Genomic DNA, 21,629 nt, shown 5'->3' with positions numbered 1-21,629 from the left:
CGTGGGGAGAGATCGTTTGTCCTCCAGGAATGAAGAAAAATCAAGCTCTTGGAAGTTTATACCTTCCTAGTACCTAGTGATTTGTCACTGACTCATTAGATTGTGAGCTCCCTGCAGCCAGGCCTGTTTTGACCTTTGAATCCTCAGTACTTAACACATTGTCTAGCACATGGTAAACCCATAATAAATGTTTTTTGATTGCTTCCATTAAGTCACAGGCATCAGAGAGCCCCCATAGAATTTTATTCCCCTTCTGTATGGGAATACCTAGTTTTGTCACCTTCTAGGGGCTGCTATCCCAATCCCATTTGTGAGCCCCTTGAAAAATCCCTGTTTTGTACTTCCCACCTCCTTTTACTTGGAAAATGCTGCCTCTCCAGCCTGCAACTTCCAGAATGGGGCAGCCCATTTGGAGAAAGTCTAGTCCACGAGCAGGCTCTCCATTTCCATTCCTCATTCTCCTCCGGGGAACAATGAAAAAGCAGAAATAGTTTTGTGTGGTGTGCCTCTTTCCAGAATGGATGGAGCACAAGAGAGTTTTCCAATTGTGTTGGTCCTGGCCTGACACTCCTGAACAGCATAGAAAATGGACATGCAACATTCGGCTTGGTTCTGCCTTTTGTGAATAATGGATTTCCAAGTTCTGATAGCAATCTCTCCCAGCCCAACCCCATTCCCTGCCCAAATACTATTCAATGATGTTCAATTAGGAATTTATTAAGAATCGCAGAGATTCTTCCAGATCTGCTTCCTCATTGACCTCTCCCTTCTAGCTTCCAAGTTTGATTATTTAAATTAGGGCGTTTGTTTTGATGATGGTGCTCCTGGTGTGTAAGGTTGGGAAGCTACCGAATGCTAGTGAAGAGATTAAGGACAGATGCACATTCGTTTGCTGAATGGGTTTTGGGAAAAACATTCCAAAATCGAAGGGTCCTATCTCCAGCCCCTGTGATTATCGATTCTCCATCAGGGGACATTGCCAGATGTAAAACTCGGCGGGAATGACCTGTGAGTTTGGCTATTTGTGTCAGGGAAGGGTATTTCCAGAGGATGATCTCGTTTTCCTTGTAGCCATGAGTGCTCACCAGCTCATTGTCATTTTTGGACCAGGCCAGGTTGCACACATGAGAACCCGTATCGATGTATTTGAGACGATGTCCTGTCAACGTGTCCCAGAACTGGATGCCATGGCTACTTTTCCCACCATTCAATGCTAGCAGGCCATGCTGGTGAGGAGACCATGTAATGGCTTTCACGGTTGTCTTATGATTGGTGTACTGCTGGAGAGGCTTTTCGCTAGAATGGTTCCAGATCAGAAGCTTCTTGTCATTTCCACCAGAGGCTAGAAGCTGGTGATTTATGGACCACTTCAGCCCACACACTTCCTGAATGTGACCTAGCAGACTCCGTTGAGACTGCTGTGGTGATGCCCGGATATCTCTCTGGAGGATCCTCGTATCTCTGCTCCCAGAAGAAATCTGGTCCGCGTTCCAGGCCAGTGCACCAACTCTGTCTCTGTGGCCTCCCATGGTGAGCAGTTTCTTCCCCACCATTATGTCCCAGATCTGTACAAAACCTTTTTGTGTGCCAACTCCTACCAGTTTCCCCCTCTCCGAACAGCTCACAGAGGTCACAATATCTTCTTCCAGAGACAAGTCACAGAGTCTGGTTATCTGGCCTGGCCTGGCACCCCAGAGGTAAACAGAAGTGCCCAAACCCACAGTGATTACATCGAGGGAAGACCAGTCTAGCAGATTTAGATTAAAATCATCTCTTAGATTTGGGGCTTCAAGGATTTTGAACGGGAAATTGGAGATTTTTCTGTGGGATTTCGCCGGAGAAGATAGTAATACCTGGCTTTGGTTGCTGATGGAGGATAAGGAATATGGCGAGACTTTGTGACTGTCATCAGGTCTCCAGCGCTTAGCGCTGGGAGTATATGTGAAGAGATTCTCCTCCTGTGGGCTGGAGGTTTGGTTCTGCAGTCTTCGGATCCCACCTCCCAGCAGCTCATTCTCCAGCAAGGCAGAGTAGACGAGCCCACTTTGGCCACTGGCCCCTGTATCTTCTGCCGTAAATGATTTCTCGGGGTTGTTAGATCTATGGAACGTCAGGTTCCATTTGGCTTCAGTTCTGAAGGGAATGAAGCGGTCTCCATATTTGTTGGAAGAGGACATCTGAGAACTAGACAGTGTCCTTCTCAAGCTCATCTTGGCCCCCACAAGGACACAGTCAACTTGCCTATCTTTCGAGTTCTCTTCAGATGTCACAGTGAGCCAGTGTGGGGAGTAGGGATAGGCCCACAGAGGTACCCTCCTCACATTCAGCTGTCTGGCTTTCCCACTATGGCTGTCTGTCTCAAATGGAGATGCCTGGGCTGATCTCAGAAGGGGGAGGGGGGAGGGCAGCCTCAGACTGGGTGCTTGGTCCTGCAAGGACCAACAGCCAAGGGCGGTCTGGTTCCTGTGGAAGGTACCTTGTTGGAGAGGAGGCAGAGCCCGATTCCTGGGGTCTGGATGGACGAAGCCCTGATGGCAAAGGTTAGTTGAACTCCTGTAGAGAGGATACCTTTTGGGCTGGGGTTGGGGCTGGGGCTGGGGCTGAGGGGTGGAGCATGAATGGGAGAGAAGGCTCAGAACCTGGGTCTGGAACTGGAAGAGGCTGATGGGTAGGGTAGGAGGACAGGAGGACAGGTGGGAAGGGGGGAAGGCTCAGAACCGGGTCTGGAACTGGAGAGCAGGAGGACCGCGCGCGGGGCGGGGGGGGGGGGGGGGGGCGGGGGGGGGGCCAGGGCAGGGCAGGGCAGGGCAGGGCAGGGCAGGGCAGGGCAGGGCAAACTGACACTCACGTCTGGTCTTCCAATGCTGACGTAGCTGGATCGAAGGCCAAGTGGGGCGGTCTGGATCCACAAGAGCCAGAAGGCCAAGGTCAGTCTGGCTCTATAGGGGGCCTGACTCCCTATGGCTCCCTTTCTCCCGGAGCCCTAGATGTCTGGGGGGAGTCAGGGTGGGGCAGGGTGGGGCTCGACCATAAAAGGTACCCCCTTTACCACGCGGCAGTCCCACCTCACAGATAGCCCCAGGACCCGCCCGCATAGTGACCTAGGGTGCTTACATCTCACTCTCTCCTTCCCTCTGCCCATCCCCAATGGCCTGGAAAGTGACCACTGCCTGGACGGATGGATACCAGAGCAGGAAGAATCGGGAGAAATGGGGCACGCGCTAGCGGGAGCACACGGGGTCCAAGGGCGGGGGCGGCAGCGGACAAGAAGAGTGGAGAAAGCGCCCCGTCTTGGCTTCTTGGCAGAGGTGGGGAACTAAGGGAGCAAAGCGGTGCATTTCCTGCCAGACTCCAGTTAATGCATCGCTTTCTGCTCAACGGCTTTTTGCCTCACTTCCTTTTGATTCTTCATTCCTTGTAGGAATGACTCTCCCGGAGAAGAGGAGCGGAGGGATCTTCGGAGGTGAAGGTGTGAACACGGAAGACACCGAAGTCGACCAAATTTGCATGTCCTACACACAAAAGAAATGCTAAAACGCAAAAGGGAAAGGAATGGGTGTTTCTCTAACATGGCAGCACTGTACTAAGCGGTTTTTACAAAATAAATATCTCACTTCATTATATAACTACTTGTGTTGTATTCTATTTATTGTTATATTATATTCATTGTATTCTATGTTATACTATATTACAACAGTTATTATCCCCAGTTTACAGTTGAAGAAACTGAGGCAGGCAGAGGTTAAGTGACTTGCCACAGATCCCACAGCTAGTAAGTATCAGGGGTTGGATTTGAAGTCAGGACTTCCTGACTCGGTGCCCAGTGTGCCGCCAGCTGCCTCAACATTGCCAGCAGGACAAGTAAATTAAAGGAGTAACAATGCTAGCCACTCTCACATCGGCCCAGGAAGCCGAGACTTCAGATCCTCTAAACACCAAGCACTTGGTGGGATTACTAACAAGTGAGGCATTTTGCATTTCACCCTAGATTTTCACTGCTTCCCGGAAAGTCCACAGCTTCTGGCCAGCCAAGCCAACCAACATGGGAGGGCCCATCCATTAAAGAGATTCCCCGTCCCCCCGTTGGTTTCTGGAAGAGGACCCATGGCTGCCATGGCTGTCCCCCTCACCTCAGTTTTTCAGTGAAAGGCAACTATTACCACACTCTGGGGTCTCAGCTCACTGGAGGCCTGATGTGGCTTTGCAAGGACCGCCACCCACCCACCGCTGATCAGTTGTTACTTCTGTTTTCTCAGTTCTACGTGGTGATAAGAAAACTCATCAGCCAGGCTTCCATCATGTGGATGCCCAGTTACAGGGATGAGGCATTGGTGATGCAGCTTTCCCTTTTGGAGGTTCAGAGAGGAGAGCGATGGTCCTTGCAAAGCCACACCAGGCCTCTGTTGAGTTGGAGTTAGCCTATGGAGTTAATCGAGCTGGATGTATATCATGGACAGACAGGTCCTGAAGATAGATGATGAACTGGGCCCATGATTCAATAAACATTTATAAGGCACCTACTATGTGCCAGATGCTATGTGGGGCGATGGATCTACAAAATACCAAAATGAACCAGCCCTTGCCTTCAAGGAGATCACAATGGATTATATTCCCGGCCACCAAAATTATCATCTGTTAACACTACTAATCCCCTGATGCTACATAGGCAGTTGGGAATCCTGGGACTCAAGAAATTCACTGTTTCATGTGACCCACAGGCAGAATGGAGGCAGTAAGATAAGCCCTGAATCCAGGATGTGAGTCCTATTTTGGTTACCTCTGTGATCTTGGACAGTTCCTTTATTTCCAGAAATTCCATATTCTCCCCTATAAAATGATGGGGGCTAGACCTGTGATTTCCCTTCGAGCTTTGGAACTAGAATCCTACTGTAATCTTGGGCAAGTTCCTTCCCCTTATCAAGCCTCAGTTTCCTCCTCTGTAAAATGAAAGAATTGGATTAGATGGTCTCTGAGGACCCTTTAAGGTCTAGAGCTGATGAGTGGCCTTGCCTGATAATAAAATGCAAGGAGACCAGCTCAATTATTACTTGGTTTCCATTTTCCCTCTCGATTAGGGAGATTCTTGGACTAGAAAGAACAGAACAAAAATGGGAATTGACACCCAAGGCATGTTAGGAACTAATAGGTGAGCCCTAGCTGCCCTTAGGAGTTTAAGTCACTAGGCCTAGATGAATGACATCCTAGGATCTTGAAAGCCCTGACAGGAACAATTACTGAACTATCTATCATCCATGTTCTTTGAGAAGCCATGGAGAAAGGACAAGGTGCTCAGAGAGTGGGGAGGGGTCAGCTGTGCCCTGATTTTAACATGGTGGGTAGGAAGGGAGAGGGAGGAGGATAGGATCTTCAGATTATAAGTCAATGGCCCTGATTTTGATCCTCGGCAAAATTCTGGCATATATTATTTTTTTAAATCCTCACCTTTCATCTTGGAATCACCACTGTGTATTGGTTCCAAGGCAGAAGAGCAGTAAGGGCTGGGCAATGGAATTAAGTAACTTGACCAAAGTCATGGAGCTAGGAAGTGTCTGAGGCCAGATTGGAACCTGGGTCCTCTCGACTCCAGACCTTTTCTCTATCCATTACACTACCTGGTTTCTCCTCCACAAGAAATCTTGATGGAGGGTAGAACACTTGGCTGGGATTGAGTTGGCCAAATGGACCTCCCAAAGGCCAGGTGTGGATGTAGCGGTTCATCTGTCAATGACCTTGAGGGTCTAATTAGACTTCTGGCTCAACAGGAACTCCAAAGGGGAGTGTGAACTTGTCAGGGGGATTCTTTGGGGCCATTCGCATCACAGCCTCTCCCTGGTGCATCCTAGGAAGATGCAGAGTCCGGAAGTGATGAAGAGAGACATCAGGAGCCCGCCCAGCTCCAGGAAAGGATTGACTGTCCCTCATGCCTGAAAGCTTCTCCTTCCTCATCTCCAGCTCAGGACTCCCTTGGCTTCCTTCAAGTTCTCTATTCTTCTTGGGAAACCTTTCCTGACCCCCTTTCATGCCAGGACCTTCCCCTCTGCTGATGATTTTCCATCTATTCTGTCTATCACTTCATTGTTCCTTTCTTTGTGTCTCAACTACTCAAGTAGGAGCTTCTTGAGGGCAGGGATTGCTTTCATCTCTCTTCTTATGTTCATTGCTTACTTAGTATAGAGTCACATCTCTGGGTCTCACTTGCCCACATGAGCCACCATTAACTGGACAGAAGTGCAGTTTCTGGCCTCCTTGTTGGGCAAAAATTCATCCCAGGAAGCTATTCTTCATGTAAAAGGTCACGTCACATGTAGCCTCATTGCCTTCATTTATCTTCTCGGGCCTGCTGAAATTATTTTTTTCAGTGAGTGCATCTGGCTAAGTTGGGGGTTTGTATCCAAAGGCCTGGAGAATTCATCTGAATTGACTTTGAGGTCACCCTTGTCTTTGGCCACGGAGCAGGAGGGCTGAGGGCTGGCATTGGGTTTGGCCCAGCCCCAAGCCTCTGGACGGATGAAGGCACTTGGGGAAGAGGCAGAGGCAAGGGCCAGGCCACAAAGAACAAAGAGGCTATTTTCAGACACACTTTGGGTCTTGCATTTGCTCCTCTCCCTAGAAGACAGACAGCAGAAGTCCCAAAGGCAGGATCCCTGCAGACAGATTCAACCCTGGCACCAGGGAGAGCAGGGGCCTCCAGGCCAGGGCTCCAGCCCTGCGAGGCTCCCCAGGCCCATCAGGGGGAAGGTGGGCTCTTGGGAGTGCCCCGTGGCACTTGGGGCAAGGGCACCTGCTTTCGGTGGAGGCAGAGAAGGCCTGGCTGGAATCCAAGCTCAGCCTGTGAGGAGTCCAGTGAGTTGTGACCAGTCTCTGCCCCTTCCGGGCCTCCAAGTCGTCATCTATCAGACGAAGCCTGTGGAAGAGACGATCTTCAAGGGTTCTTCCAGCTCCAGTGTTTGGGGCATTCTCTGGGCCCACTGAGGTCTTCCCTGTGGACCCTGTGGCCACTGGCAGAGCTAAGGCCTGGGCAGGAGAAGGGATGGCAAGAAGACAGAGCTGTGAGGGAGGCCAGTTAGAAAGGGAGCGAAGAGGAGAGGAGACAGGAAAGGAAGGCTCGGGAGGCCAGTGAAGGCCCTCATCCAGGCCTCAGGCCTTAGCTCTCATGCTCAGCCCTTGGCCAGAAGGGGCTTGTGTCCTGTTCAGCTGGGCCAATCCCTGACTTCCCTCGAGGGCTCCTCCATGAAGCCCTCCTAGGCCTCCTTCTGCTACAAGGGAGCCTTCCCTGCTAGGCTCCCTCAGGCTGGGCCTAGGAAATCCTCCAGTGTTGTTGCCACAGGTGAACTCGTCCTCTCCAGGTCCTTGACAGCCATGTTCCAGGTGGTCCCGCCCTCCTGCCCCAGAAGCCTGGGCGCCAGCCCCCCAGGTTTGCCAACACTCGCTCTCTTCCTCCCTGCCTCCCCAGAAGTGAGCTGACACTGAGCATTTCTCCAATGCTGGCTGGAGCGGCCTGAACGGCTGGAAAGGGGCCCGAGAGAACTCTGTGAATCCAGGGGCTTGGCCCGGATGGCCTGGGAGTTGGGCCAACTCTCCCTGCCTACCAGAACGTGGCCTGAAGAGCTCATGCCATCTGACTCTGGGGGTTAGCCGTGTCTGGGGGCCCCTGGGGTTGCTACTCTCCAGCTCAGACAGCTGGGGCCAGTTCCTTCTTTCTTTGATTTCCTGCTCACTAGCCCCTGGTCCCTCAGAAGCTCTTCCCCCAGAGGCCAGGGCCTTTTGCTCTGCATCACGTGACCTGACATGGAAGGGTTAGGACCGTCCAAGCGAGTGAAGACAGACAAAGGCACGAGGACCGGACCTCTTGGGATATCCTGAAATTTGGAAAGTCCCTCAACCCGCCAGGCTGGCAGCTTGTGGGTCAGGGAGTTCCTCTTAGAGAGTGGCCTAGCACAAGCACTCAGGGCTGAAGTGCCTTGCCTGCCCAGGGCCAGACTTCCAGGAGAGGCAGGACTGGAACTGGGGCCTTCTTGCCAGCTCTCCGCCTCCTTTAACCCCAGGCTGCCTCAATGTTTCCACGTTGATTTTCCAAATGCTCTGACAAATGCTTCAACAACACCTTCTCCAAAGTCCCCTTTGCCAAAGCAATCTGTCCCCTGCCCCCAATCCCTACCGGATTGCCAGCAAACTCCTAGAGACAGAAACCGGGGGATCCAGCCTGGCCTAAGCCCCCCCACCCCCACCCCCGACCCTGCTCTGCAATCATTCTAGTGACGCCCATTCCCATCAGGCTGCTGAAAAACCTGTGACCATGCAGTCCCCTGAGACCCTAAGGAAGTTAGGCTGCTGAAAAACCTGTGACCATGCAGTCCCCTGAGACCCTAAGGAAGTTGATGGAGAGCCACGAGGGCCCTCAGGGCTCACCCAGGTTGACACCCTCGTTTGAAAGATGAGGAAACTGAGGCCCAGGGAAGGACCTGGGACTTGGAGAGGAAAGCACTTTGGAGCTGGCGCTCCTGTGGGTTGGGGTGGGTAGGGAAGGAGCAGATCATGGCCCAGTGGATAGAGCACTGGGCCTAGAGTCAAGAAGACCCCAGTTCAAATCTGCCCTCAGACATTTCCTAGCTTCAGGAGACTCTGGACAAGTCTCTGCTTCTCTGTCTGCCTCGAGGTCCTCAACTGTCAAACGGGAACTGGAGTAAAGAGGACACCTACCTCCCAGGGTTGTTGCCATGAGCCAATGAAATCCTGTTTGTAAAAAGCTCTGAGCAGAATGGCTGGCACACAGTAGGTGCCACAGAAACAGTTGTTCCCTTTCTTCCCTTTGCCTGCTGGGCTTTTCCAGCTGAGGCAAAGCAGCCCCCATCCTCACCCCAGAATTCCATGAAGAAGCAGCCCTGTAGAATAGAGAACTTTAGCCTCCCTCCCCCTGGCAATGACAGTTAGGAATGGTGCTGCTCTAGAAAGTCAGGTGGACAAAAGGGCTGGGGCCTTTTCCCAGAGTTCCCTGTGTGGGAGCAGCAGAGGGGAACAATCTGAGCCCAGCAGTTGTGAGGAAGTGAGAGTGTGGGTGCGTGGAAGGGTGGCAAGTGTCCTCTCCACCTGCACCTCCTCCTCTCTCTTAGAGGAAGGGCCCAGTTGGGCCAGAGTGCAACTGAATGGAATTCTGCCTCCTGGCTTCCTAGACAGCCCTGACCAGTGACCCAGAATCCCTTGCCCTGGACCCAAACAGGAATTGCTGTGCTAGCACATTCCCTCAGGGCTCTGTTCTCTGCAGAGCAGAGGGTTGGTCCAGTTCATGCCCAATCCTTCATAAGTGCCAACCAGGGGCCTGTTTGACCCTTCTCAGGGAAGAGACGTTCAGAGAGGGAAGAGACGTTCATGTCCCCAGGGGTCCTCTGGAGGTCATGTCTTTCCCCAGAGGAGCATCATGGCCCACACCAGGAAAGATCAGCCCAACAAGGAAGCATGCTATCGGTGCCTGTCAGGACTTCTGCATCAGTCCTCTGTCTGTCTGTCTGTCTCTCTCCATGGCTGTATTGCTGCTTGGGACCAAAGTTAGGGACTCCTCTTCTTTCTTCTTCCTTGGGAATGTGCATACTCCTGCTCCAGCTTCTCCCAACACACTCTGGCAACCCCGTGAACACTGAAGTAAACATTCCTCTGCATGGACGTAGTTCTTTGTTCTTCTGTTTTAACCAAATTCATTGTTGTACAATTAATTGGGAAGGACAAAACCAGTGAACCCATTTCTAACTTCAAAAAGCCCTTCCAAATGCATTTCTCCCGGTGATGTGTGTCTAACCACGAGTTTATCAGATCTCCAACGTAGATCTGGGAGGGCCCTCATAGTCCCTTCTATCCAAATCCCTCACTTGACGGGAGAGGAGCCTAAGTCCCAGAAAGAGGAAAGAGACTTGCCCAAGGTCACTCACAGCATCCTAGGATTGTAGATCTCTTCCAATCCCCTCTGATAATCCATGGGGCACCCAAGGAGATTTATTTGGCTAATATGGTTCACTCTTACAGAGCCTCATTACAGAGATCAAGTTCTCTCTCTTGTTCTTCCCTCATGCTTCCCTCTCGCACACAGATGAATACTTGGGCACCTCTGTGGGAGGTGATCATGTTACTTGCTTTTTTTTAACCCCTCACCTTCCATCTTAGAATCAATACTGTGTATTTGTTCCAAGACAGAAGAGTGGTAAAGGCTAGGCCATGGGGATTAAGTGACCTGCTCAGGGTCACACAGCTGGGACGTGTCTGAGGCCATGTTTAAACCCAGGACTTCCCATCTTCAGACCTGGCTCTCTATCCAAGTATCAATTCCAAAGCAGAAGAGTGGTAAGGGCTAGGCAATGGGGGTTAAGTGACTTGTCCAGGGTCACTCAGCTAGGAAGTGTCTGAGGGCAAATTTGAATTGGCTGGTTCTCAATCCACTGAGCCACCTAGATGCCCCCCACACCCATTACATGTTAACATCAATAACATATTTTTATGAAAAATAATTATATGTTTCCAAACAAAACAAATTTTCGAGGAGAATGGCGCTGTTTTACATATTTGGGGAAACCTTTTAAATATCTGGCTTAACAGAAGATAATTGGATTCTTATCTCTGCTTATTTATTGAGTCTGTTGCGATATGTTGTTTCCGTTGTAGTATGTATGAAGAAAATCTGACCTCTCACAGATTGGTAGTTGGAAAAGAGAGGAGTATTTTAATAGGAAAAAACGTCTTAACAATATTTTGAAAAGAGTTTTGCCCCATGGATACCCTGAAAGGATCTTGAGAACCCTTTAAGGGTCTGAGAAGTTTTGAGAATTGTTATTGTATGATGGTAACAAAAAGTCTTGTAATTGGTTGTTGCGCCAGACCTGGATGTATATAGAAAAGATCCCAGAATCTCTCTCTCTTACCTCATAGCTTTGAAGTGTGGAAGAAAAGGAAGTGGTCTCAGCCCTGGTGGAGGAGAGTCAGCGCCCATTGGCCTTCTGTCAACTCTCCGTTGTTTATCCCACCCAGATCCCAGATGGCCAGGAATGCATGGTGCCTTCCCCTTTTCTGTCTCTTTTGGGTCTTGACCCTAAGCAAAGGGGTATCCGAGATGAATTTGGCCGGGAGATGTCCCAGTGAGCTTTGAAAAGCTACCAGACACCACCTGTTGGCGTCCATAGCAGAGTCCAGCAGTAGATGCAGCAGTGACGAGCCGGCTTTGAAGAATAACCGGTTTGATACAGTCCCCCAGTGATTTAGCCCTGGTCGCTGAGCTCCTGGGGCAGGGAGGAGGGGAGCAGTGCATCCGGCAGCTATGCCATAGCCAGAAATGAATTTGGTGAGGCGAATATTTTCTTACGGCCACTTTATTCTGAGTCGACTGCTCCAGGACCTGAGGAGAGAGTATGCCCCAGCTGAGGGACCCATTGTGGGAATTCTGGCCTTGCTGTCGTTTTTTGGCACAAATCCCTTTCTAAAGGCTAATCGATGTTAATTAATATTGAAGAGATATGGACTAGATGATGCTAGAGAGCTGATGAGTAAGAACACTAGAGAACGTACTCCCTACCCCTCACCTAGAACCCTGAAGGAACAAGTAGGCAGCCATGCTCTGGGAAGCAAATCTACTACTCCTAATTTGGGTTGCAAGAGTAAGTGCAGTATGTAACATGCTACATTCATGTCCTATGGGATAGCAATGCTTTATGGGTCTCCAATGTGATTGTCGAAGTGAATAATTCTTCGAATAATTACAAAATATTAAATGGGAGAACTTTTTATGTGTTCACTGTTTGGCAAAAGCAGTTTTTCTAACCATTATCTGGTTTGTTGTTTCCCAACAGTTTCAGGATATTCTTTTCTAGGGTGGGGGGGGGGGGAAGGAAAACAAATAGCCCATATAAGCATTTACACTACTTAATATATTTTTTAAACTGAGCCTCTCTAGCTCTCTGAAGTTGGAAGTGGAATGAGGCCCTCACAGGTCGGATCCCACTACTAATTGGCATGGAAGTTTTAACCTGCCCTACTTCTGAGCTGGGTCAATTTGCCCCTTTTTAGGCAGACCGGTAGCCGCTCGGTCCCTGAAAAGATGATTTCTCTGCTCTAGATTTTCCACATATGACTCTCTCCTCACTCCCCTCTTAGCTGTCTGACCATTTCTCAGTCTCTTGGCTGTATCTTCAGACCCACAAACTAGGGGTGTTCTCCAAGGCTGTCCTGGGCCACCTCTTCTCTCTCGTTCCTATTTTTCTTGATCACCTAAGCAGATGCCCTGGAATCAATTATCCTCTTTATGCAGATGATTCTGAGATCTATTTGTCCAGCCCTAACCTCTCTCATGATCTTAGTTTTGCATCGCCAGTTACCTATTGGACATCGAGATTTGGATGTCCCTCAAATATCTTAAATTCAGCATGTCCAAAACTGATCAGATAATCTTTTGCCCATCAGTCTCCCCTCATCCTAACTTTCCAATTACTATTGAGAGGACTATCATCCTCCCCGCTGTCTTGACTCCCAATCTAGGGACCATTCTGGACTCCTCACCCTCTCTCACTTGCCATAACTCATCACTTGCCAAGTCCTGTGCATTCTACCTTCGTAACATCCCTTGTATATGCCCTCTGCTCTTCTCTGGACATTACCACCACCACAGCTGGCTAATGGTTTTGTATTTCATTCTAGAGGCAACACAGAGCCACTGTAGCTTCTTAGGAGAAGAGTGAAATGGTCAGAATAAAAAAGAAAATGAAACAAAAGTTCAACAAAATTTATCCCAATGTCAACAGAGTCTGACAGTATATGCAATGTTTCATATCCATAGGCCTGCGTCTCTGCAAAAAGGGAAAGAGTACAGTTTTCCTTCTCTGCTATAAGGCAGTGGGGCATAATGGATAGAGAACTGGCCATGTTAGAGCACTGAGTTCAAGTCCTGCCAGTTATGTGACTGAATAAGTTGTTTTTCCTTTCAGTAGTCTAGGTCACTTGGTACAACTATAAGTTGCAGAGAAAGGACTGATTTGTGGTGTTAGGAGGTTCCTCACCTGAGAATTTCCTATACCAGGACCAAGTTTGGCCATCGGGATTACCCAATGTTGAATTTCATCATTTGATGGTTGTTCTTTCCATTTGCAGACTTTTAGTCACTGTCAATCAGGCAATTAACATTTATTAAGCCCCTACTATGTGTTAGTCATGGGGCTAAATTCCGGAGATACAAAGAAAAGGAAAAGATAGATCCTGCCCACAAGGAGCTCACAGTCTAATGGGAGCAGAGCGGGCCAACATGCAAACAATTATGCATCGATAAGCCCTAGAGAGTAAAAATTGGAGATGAACAGAGAGAAGGAGCTGCCCATAGTTTTTTAGGTCCGATTACTTTATTCTTTATCTATTCAGCTAAGTCTTCTATGCTGCCCCACATAGGAGCCCAGTCTTTGGGCCTGGGGTTCGGGATTGTTGGAGAAGGGTGGCGCGAGGCGCCAAAGCAGAAGCAAACCCAGAGAACTAGTCACTGCACAAAGGAGCTGGAGAACCCCCGGGGGCAGGAGGTCAGGCTTTCCCTAAGACAAGGAGGAGGAGGTGAAAGGCGGAGGAGGCGGGGCCTGATACTAAGGGGCGGGGACTAGAGTCGAGAGGGCGGGGTCGGAAGGCGCAAGAGGCGGGGCTAGGCGCCTTTGAGCCCCGGGAAGCGGCGGCCGAGCGGGAGGGGGAGGAGGCCTTTGCGGCTGCCGCTGGGGAAAAGGAGGAGGAGGAAGAGGAGGAGGAGGAGGAGGAGGAGGAGGAGAACGAGCGGGAGGAGGTGGCTGAAGCTGCCGATCCTGGTCCTGGGCCGAGCCAAACACCTGGGACCAAGAGTTGCAGGAGGCCGAGGCCATGGAGCACATCACGTTGCCTAAGGTAAGGCGCGCCCCTTTAGCCCGGCCATTGGAGCTTTGGAGTCACTTCCGGGCTCGGGGGTATCCCTCTCCCACCCCTCGGGAGCACAACAACATCCACCCTCCAGGCTTCCTCCCCAATCCTCTTTCTTCCCACTTTGTAGCCCTTCTCCCAAGCCATTCCCTCCACTTTTCCACCGCCCCAAACAAGCCCCCGGGGCTCCCCTTTGCTTTGTGTGTGTCTCTCTGCCTTTGGGTCTCCCCGCCACGCCTTGGGACTTCCAGTGAACTTCCTCCTATCGGGTCCTGTTCTGTCCTGTCCAGTTCTCCTCCCTGAAGCAAACAGCGGCAGTGTGGTGTAGTAGGAAGAGTGCCTCCAGATCCCGGCCACCCCTTAGATGGATGGATGGCCCGTGTACTATGGGGCTGAGTCGCTTTCCTTTTGTGGGCCGTAGCTCCATTTTGGGACCTGTAATTTCCATGTAGGGACCTTCCTAGTGAGAAAACTCTTGAATGGCCAATGAAGAACCACCAAAGTAGATGGGCAACTCTCCTGCAACTTTTATGCAGTCTTAAAGAGTTTTATTGAGGCTGAGACAGAGATAGAGGAGACCTGTGGTTTCACTGGTAGAGGGAACTCCCAGTAAGTGGAATCTCTCTACCAAAACGGATCTGCACCTCCCCTACAACCAGCAGTCTTAGGGGACTGTCTGGGGGCACTATGGCATTAGCTGATTAGCCTGGAATTGTGGGAGTGACCTAACTTGAATTTAAGCATATCTAAGTGATTCGAAGAGGACCCTACTTTTTGCTTGTGTCTTTCCACACTGATAGCCTATGAAAAAATATACACCCCCCCATGTAAGAGATATAATTCACTGAGGATGCCGTCTCTAAACCCAGCTCCAATTAATTATTTTTATCAGAGAATTATAGACTCAGTTTCCTTTTCTGCAAAATGGGTGAGTTGGACTAGAAGATCCTCTTCAGCTTTAAAAAGATGGTCCTATGTTCCCTAATAAAAGGAGACAAATCCAGGTATCACTGTGACTTGAAGGAACCACTACAAAATGACTCTGAAAGGGTAGACCTTACTTTAGAAGAAAACAGTAAGTAAAAAAGGAGTTGATGGCACTGTTTTTTCTGGGTTAAAAAACACACTCATCAGGGAATCCTGCAAAAAGAGACATGGTAACATTTGAGGGAACATTAGTAGAGGGGGAAATAAAAAGCCAAGTGATCACAAAATACTAAAGAACTCATGGGCAGAAGGAAGGAGGAGGAAGGACTTTGAGAAACAGATCAAAAGCCCCACATGGAAGCATGATGTAGTAGTGATGGTTGAAACTGCTGGAACTCTCTGGAAAAGCAAAGTGGCTACTCAGTTCTAGGCATGCTTTACTGAACATTTGAGCCTTCGAAAGGTGGAGGAGTCATTGGAGGAGGATGAGATTTGCTGAAATAAAAATGTTGCAAACACTGAGGGGAAATAACTAGTCTTAGAATTCATGAAAGAACAAGAAGAAAACTGGGCATAGTCTGACATTCACTCTAGACTTGGGGGAAGTGCATTTCAAAGGGTTCATAAAAGTGGTAGATAGCTTCTAGGCCCCAGACAGCCCAGTGGCTAAAACTTCAAGCCTGGAGTTAGGAAGATCCGAGTTCAAATTCCATCTCAAACACTTAGTAACTGCATAACTGTGAGTGGATCATTTAGCCTCAGTTTGCCTCACTTTTCTCATCTGTAAAATGATAATAATAATAATAAAATAATAATAATAATAATAATAATAATGGCACCTACCTTCCAGGGGTTTTGTGAGGATCAAATGAGATAATGAATGTAAAGCACAATGCCCCAAGCATAGTAAACTCTATATAAATGGTATCTATTATGATTATCATCATCAACAGCCTAAAATTCCATAGTCCATAAGCGTCACAAGAGTTAGATTCCAAAGATAGTAAGAGAACAAGTCCAGGGAGGGAATGAAAGGGAGGGGCCATCTGCAAAGGCTTATACAGAGGGAATTCATTGACCAAATAGTTTTTTAAAAATAAATTTTATTGATCTCTTTTGGTTTTGCATCAATTACATTTCCCAGTGTATGTGGCTCTTTCCACCCCCTTTCCAGAGAGCCATCCCTTTTAATAAAGAAAAAGGGAGAAAAAACTTTAGCAAAATTGGCCAACATGTCAGAAAATATTTGGCATTACCTGCAGTGTCTCCCATCTATGGTCCCCTACATTTCCCAAGAATCCAAAGGAGATACTTTCTCCTCTCTTGTTTTTGGAGCCAACTAGATTAGGATTAAAGGATTAAAAAGACATGGAGGGGGCATCTAGGTGGTTCAGTGAATAGAGCACTAGGCCTGGAGAAGGGGGTCCCTGGTTCAAATCTGGCCTCAGACACTTCCTAGACATGTGACCCTGGGTAAGTCACTTCACCCCCATTGCCTCACCCGTACCACTCTTCTGTCTTGGAACTAATACACAGTATTGATTTTAAGATGGAAAGTAAGAGGTTTTTAGGTTTTGTTTATTGGAAAGAGAGAGAGAGAAAGCCGTGGAGAAGACAGACGAAAGGCCTGGTGAAAAATTAATGCAGAAGCATAATGTAGGCCTATAAGAATACCATTAGGAACCCTAAAGCTCAGAATAAACCAAGGCTGATGATGAGGAAGGCAGTGCAAAGATTGTCTTCCTCATTTTATAGTGCTTTCCATGAAGGGCCACAGAGAAAGGGTTAGGTAGGGCACAACTTACTGGTAGTATTCCATAGAACATATGAATGAATGAGAAAGTTATTTATTTACTACTTACTATATGGTAAGCTCTGGAGATACAAATAGAAAAGGAAATCGGTCCCTGGCCATCAGGGGCTCACACTCTAATTGTTGTTCAGTCATTTCAGATTCTTGGTGACTTTATTTGGGGTTTTCATGGCAGAGATACTGGAGTGGTTTGCCATTTCCTTCACTAGCTCATCTTATAGATGAGGAAACTGAGGCAGATGTGATTTAATGACTTGGTTAGGGTCACACAACTAGTAAATTTCTGGGGTCAGATTCGAACCATCCACTGCATCGCCTAGGTGCCTCCATTTTCTCACAGGGGCAAACAAAACGCCTAGACAAGAGGAGAGTTGACTTTGCAATCTACCTCCTTTCCAAGTGCTTTCTGCATCTCAGGTATAGCAGCACTTGCTTGCTTTCTCTTCCAGCTTTAGAATTAAAATTCAACAAACATTAAGTTCTTACTGAATGTAAAGGCTCTGGCTACTACTACAATCTCTGTTGGCAGTGACAAAAAAAGAATAACCCACAGTACTTGCCCTCAAGCAATTTTTATTCTGATTAGGGTAAATCATGGGATCTCAGGGATCATCTAGACCAACATCCTTGTCTTACAGAGGAGAAAACAAATGGGGAGACTGATCCAAAGTCACAGCATTTAGTAAGTGGCAGGACTGGGTACGAAACTTTGGTCTTTGGATCCCAAGTCCAATGCTCTTTCCATTGTCTCCAAACCATTGATCAGGTCCCTTCTCCTGGCTTCAGTTCCTCAAGACAGTCAGCCCAATAGTTTCATATGTCTTTCCCTAGCTTTAATTAAACCTCTAAAATGTATTAAAGTGAAATAGTTGACTCATGGGCCAAGAGTCATTTCTTGGCACCACTGGACTGTCGCAGTAGAACTCACTACTCCACAGTACAGTAGGGCTCCCTTCTCCAAGGTTTTGTTTTTCTTGGTTTCAGTTATCCATGGTCAACCAGAGCCCTGGAGGTCTGCCCGGAAGTGTCTTTTCCTTCTATTTTCACTTTTGTTCAGTTTTTTTTTTGGTGGGGAGGGAGGCCATGAGCACCGAGCCAAGGAGCAGGAGTGGGGAGAGAGTGCCCATATATGTGGGGGTCACTTATATCCATAGTTTTGGCCATCTGTGGTAGGCCTTGGAACAATGGCTCCAAAGATACCGTGCCCTCCTGTATTCCCCTCCCATGTGGAATTTGAAAGCATTTTCCTGGCTAGGCCTGCTCTGCTCCCCCTTCTCTACCCACCCCTCAGGAGGGCTGGAAAGAAAGGATTTGGACATCGTATTAAAAAAAGATGATATATCAATATAGGGCGTTTTCAAATGACAGAAAGAAATATGGCAGTAGTTCTTACACTTCTATTCCTATACCTCTGCCCTCATATTTTCCTGACCCCCTCCTTCGTTGGGGCTGAGTTAGAGACGTTACCTGGCCCCCCTTTCTTATTTTCACCTTACTGCTTTTAAGCCCAGGTGCTTTGTACTTAGCTGCCTGGCACGTTTGATGAAGTACAGCCATTGGAACAAAATGAACACTGCTACTTGCCCATTCGCCTTCCTGCCCCAATTTGAACTCAGGGCCTCTGATCCCCTTCACTTGAGATAGTATGGAGTTAACTAAGCAACTAAGTGCTGTATTTCAGCCTGGAGTCCAAGTTGGGGGAAGCTCAGAGAAACTTTAATGATTTAAAGTTTTAACAATTTAAAGCATGGCGACCGGCTTGCTTGGAACCACACCACCTGTGTCCTTTCTCTCCTTAGGAAAATGTTTATTTTTTAAACCCGTACCATCTGTCTTAGAGTAAATGCTAATAAGGCAGAAACACAGTAAGGACTATGCAGTGGGGGTTAAGTGACTTGCTCAGGGTCACCCAGCAAGCGTTGAGGTCAAATTGGAACCCAGAACCTCCTGTCTCTAGGCCTGGCTCTCTAGACACTTAACCACCCAGTTGCCTCTAGGAAAATTCTTTTTTAAGTTCAAAAAACAAAGTGAGGTTGTTAGCCCTTGCGTGGATGCGTTTTCCAAAACTTGGGGCTCTGAGAAGTCTGGTGAACATGTCTTTTCTAGTAAGCAGAAGGCAAGATGCAGGCATGCTCCCAAGGACTTCCCAACTTATAGAAGGTTTATCTTGAAAAGTTTAAAGAGGTGCTCTTAGTGACTAAGCGAACATGTTATTGGAAAGGCGAGAGTCTGCAACGGATGCTGCTCTTCTTTGGATTTTTTCTGAATTTCAAATTCAGGATCACTTTGGCTCTGGTTGCATGGTTCTGACCCTTTCAACTTGAAAAAGACCCATGGGAGCAACTAGGTGGCTTGAGAACCAAACCTAGAGATAGGAGATCCCGGGTTTGAATCTGGCCTCAGACACTTCTTAGCTGTGGGATCCTGAGCAAGTTGCTTCACTTCCATTGCCTAGCCTTAACTGCTCTTCTGCCTTAGAATCACTAAGATAGAAGGAAAGGGAGGGAGGGAGGAAGGGAAGTAGGGAGGTGGGAAGGAAGGAAGGAAGGAAGGAAGGAAGGAAGGAAGGAAGGAAGGAAGGAAGGAAGGAAGGAAGGAAGGAAGGAAGGAAGGAAGGAAGGAAGGAAGGAAGGAAAGTACTAAGAGGCTTCAGACATGATCTTAAAATAATAGGATTTAGAGTTGGAAGGATCCTTTAAAGAGCATCTAGTCCCAGTCCTTCATTGCACCATTGGAGAAACTGAGGCCCAGAGAGAAGAAATTATTTTTTCCTAGGTCACATAGGTAGTGAGTGAAGAGCAGAGCTTGGATTTAGCCTCATGTCCTCTGTGCTGTTTCCGCTGTACCTTATTACCTGATCTAATAAATGTATTCAACATCTAATTGTAATCTATTTCCTGTAGTGTTTTTCACTGAATCTTTTTTTAGAGTAATAGAATAACAGAATTTCAGACTTGGAAGAGGTCTAAGAGACAGTCTAGTTCCACTCACACCTGAAAAAAATTTCCCCCTACAACAAGAGCTTTTTACTGAGGATCCACTGTGGATAGGTTTCCAGGCAGGCTGGCCAATTTAGATGGAGAAAAAAGCAATGATTCCTTTGGTGTTTTACTAATCTTTGGCTGCTTGTATAATCTTAGAGTTTTATTTTATTTAAACCCCTCACCTTATATATTAGAATTAATACTGTGTATTGGTGTGTTGGCAGAAGAGTTGTAAGGGCTAAACAGTGGGGGGTTAAATGACTTACCCAGGGTCACACAGCTAGGAAGTGTCTGAGGTCAGATTTGAACCCAGGACCTTTCATCTCTAGAACTGAATTTCTATCCATTGAGCCACATCACTGCTTTCAGAGCTTTGTTTTTAAAACATGGTACCAAGAATGAGTCTATAGGCTTCCTCAGCCTGCCAGCCCATGCCAGAGGTGGACAGTATCCAGGACACATGAAAAATTCAGAATCTCTTTTCTACAACCTGGCCATTAAGTGGCATTCAGTCTTTGCTTGGCCACCACGAGCAAGAGTTTCTTGCCTCCATACTGGCACAAAGTGCTTCCTCAGTCTTCACTTTTCTTCCCTCCTTTCTCCTTCCTTTATTGACTTTTTGTGCCTTCTTGTTCACTCTTAAAAAAGAGCCCTAAATAAGACCTTGTTGACAAAACAGAAGAAGGTCTTTTGGTAAAATATACAAAGAGAAAAGAGGACAAGATTTGAAGTCAGAATTCTTGGGTCTAAATCTCCTTTCTGTTGTTGCTCAAATGACTCTGCACAAGTCATTGTAGCACTCTATGCCTTGGTTTCCTCAACTACAAAACATGGGGCTGGACCTCTAAACCCTATGTTTTCCCAGTATCCATGCTGAGTGCTGTTTGAGGCAAATGGTATCGGACAGTGATGGCATGGGGCATGTCTGATGGATATCCTTGGGCTGGTACGGCCTTCTGGAGTGACATGTTCCTCATTTTTAAAAATAGTAGATTTGAGCTATTGCTAATATTTGGGGCAAATCAGGGTAGTAAATGGATTAAGCAACCTCGCAAAGGTGCCTCATTTCTGTTCTTCCTGGAAGGGAAATGGGAAGCACCATGTTTTATGGTCTACAGTTTCTCTTAAGAGCAGAAATCTTGTAAATGTCTCAATGTCCTGTGCGGTCGAAGGGAGAAGGGCCCTGGCCAAGCAGCTGGGTGCTCAGCTATCCAGGGGAGATCCGCCTCCGCTCCTTAGCAAGGGTGACTGCTTCCAAAGAGAGCTTGTTCCTTGTTCCTCTAGGCAGAGAATCCAGTTCTGGACTCTGATTCTTGGCTCATGCAGGCACCAGACCTCATTTTCTTGATGCATTTCCGTCAGAGCACAGCACAGTTCTCTGCACACACTGAGGCTAATAAATGGTTATTGAAGTTTGAGGTTTTCACTCTCCTTCCTTCCTCCCTATGTGGCTTAGCTCTTGCCCCAACTTCCTCCATCGTTTCAGCAAGCCCTCTTGAATCACATCCCTTCACCCCATCCCCCTTCTCTCCAATGCCTACTCCTGTTTCCTTCATTGTTCCTTGACTTTCTGGCAGGTGGTCCAAAACACCTGGCCACCGGCGACCCATCCGCCCCCCCCCACACACACACTGACTGACCGCGCAGACCCACACAGTAGTTGTAAAATACCTCCATGATCTGGATTTGACTCGGTGCTGTTGGTCATTTTTACAAAAGACTTGCATAAAGGGATCCTCATCAAAAGATGGCGGCACATCAGGACATTGGACCACATATATTCTAAGGTGAGATTTGATAAGACTCAATGTAAAATTTAAAAAAAAGCCCATTTCCCAAGCACAAGATGGTAGAGGGAGGCCTCATCAGTAGTTCATCTGAAGATCAAGGGCCTTTAGTAAACTACACTCTCAGTATTGCTCCAGCAGCACCATGCTATGGCATCCGAGAATACCAGTGTGATCTTAGGCTGCATTAAGATGGAAAGCTAGACTGGCCGTGCCTAAGGA

At 47.9% G+C, this 21,629-nt stretch overlaps 2 protein-coding genes and 2 long non-coding RNA genes across 6 annotated transcripts in view; 2 read left to right on the top strand and 2 right to left on the bottom strand.

Annotated features, from left to right (window-relative positions):
- Positions 1–701: 701 nt before the first annotated feature.
- On the bottom strand, positions 702–3,024 carry LOC100028348 (fizzy-related protein homolog). Of its 2 annotated transcripts, none has more exons than XM_056808721.1 (2): positions 2,849–3,024; positions 702–2,553 (listed from the first exon to the last, which is right to left on the bottom strand). In XM_056808721.1, the coding sequence occupies exon 2, from the start codon at positions 2,208–2,210 to the stop codon at positions 846–848; it is 1,365 nt and encodes a 454-aa protein (XP_056664699.1). In that variant the 5' UTR covers positions 2,211–2,553; positions 2,849–3,024; the 3' UTR covers positions 702–845. The 2 variants fall into 2 exon arrangements, with proteins under 2 accessions (XP_056664699.1, XP_056664697.1); XM_056808719.1 differs by having other exon boundaries at positions 702–2,528.
- On the top strand, positions 2,852–3,626 carry LOC130456077 (uncharacterized). The gene is made up of 2 exons (XR_008914348.1): positions 2,852–3,308; positions 3,422–3,626. It is a non-coding gene; the product is annotated as an uncharacterized LOC130456077 (long non-coding RNA).
- Positions 3,627–13,748: 10,122 nt separating this feature from the next.
- Positions 13,749–21,629, top strand: part of MTMR8 (myotubularin related protein 8) — a 38,806-nt gene continuing 30,925 nt past the window's right edge. The window contains exon 1 of the mRNA XM_001378340.4: positions 13,749–13,884. Within this exon, the coding sequence (XP_001378377.1) occupies positions 13,861–13,884 (24 nt within the window). The 5' untranslated portion in view covers positions 13,749–13,860. The remainder of the gene's footprint in view (positions 13,885–21,629) is intronic.
- Positions 13,880–21,629, bottom strand: part of LOC103097307 (uncharacterized) — a 44,562-nt gene continuing 36,812 nt past the window's right edge. For both annotated transcript variants that reach the window (XR_008914636.1, XR_008914637.1), the window contains 2 exons: positions 21,292–21,402; positions 13,880–21,013 (listed from right to left, as the gene is read on the bottom strand). This is a non-coding gene — a long non-coding RNA (uncharacterized LOC103097307). The remainder of the gene's footprint in view (positions 21,014–21,291; positions 21,403–21,629) is intronic.

This window comes from Monodelphis domestica, chromosome X (assembly GCF_027887165.1).
Source record: "Monodelphis domestica isolate mMonDom1 chromosome X, mMonDom1.pri, whole genome shotgun sequence".
Lineage (NCBI taxonomy): Eukaryota > Metazoa > Chordata > Mammalia > Didelphimorphia > Didelphidae > Monodelphis > Monodelphis domestica.
This window is presented reverse-complemented; position numbering and strand designations above follow the sequence as displayed.

What these genes read in the sequence shown, in the direction of transcription:
- LOC100028348 (XM_056808721.1), bottom strand. Translation starts at nt 2,210, where the DNA reads ATGAGCTTGAGAAGGACACTGTCTAGTTCTCAGATGTCCTCTTCCAAC.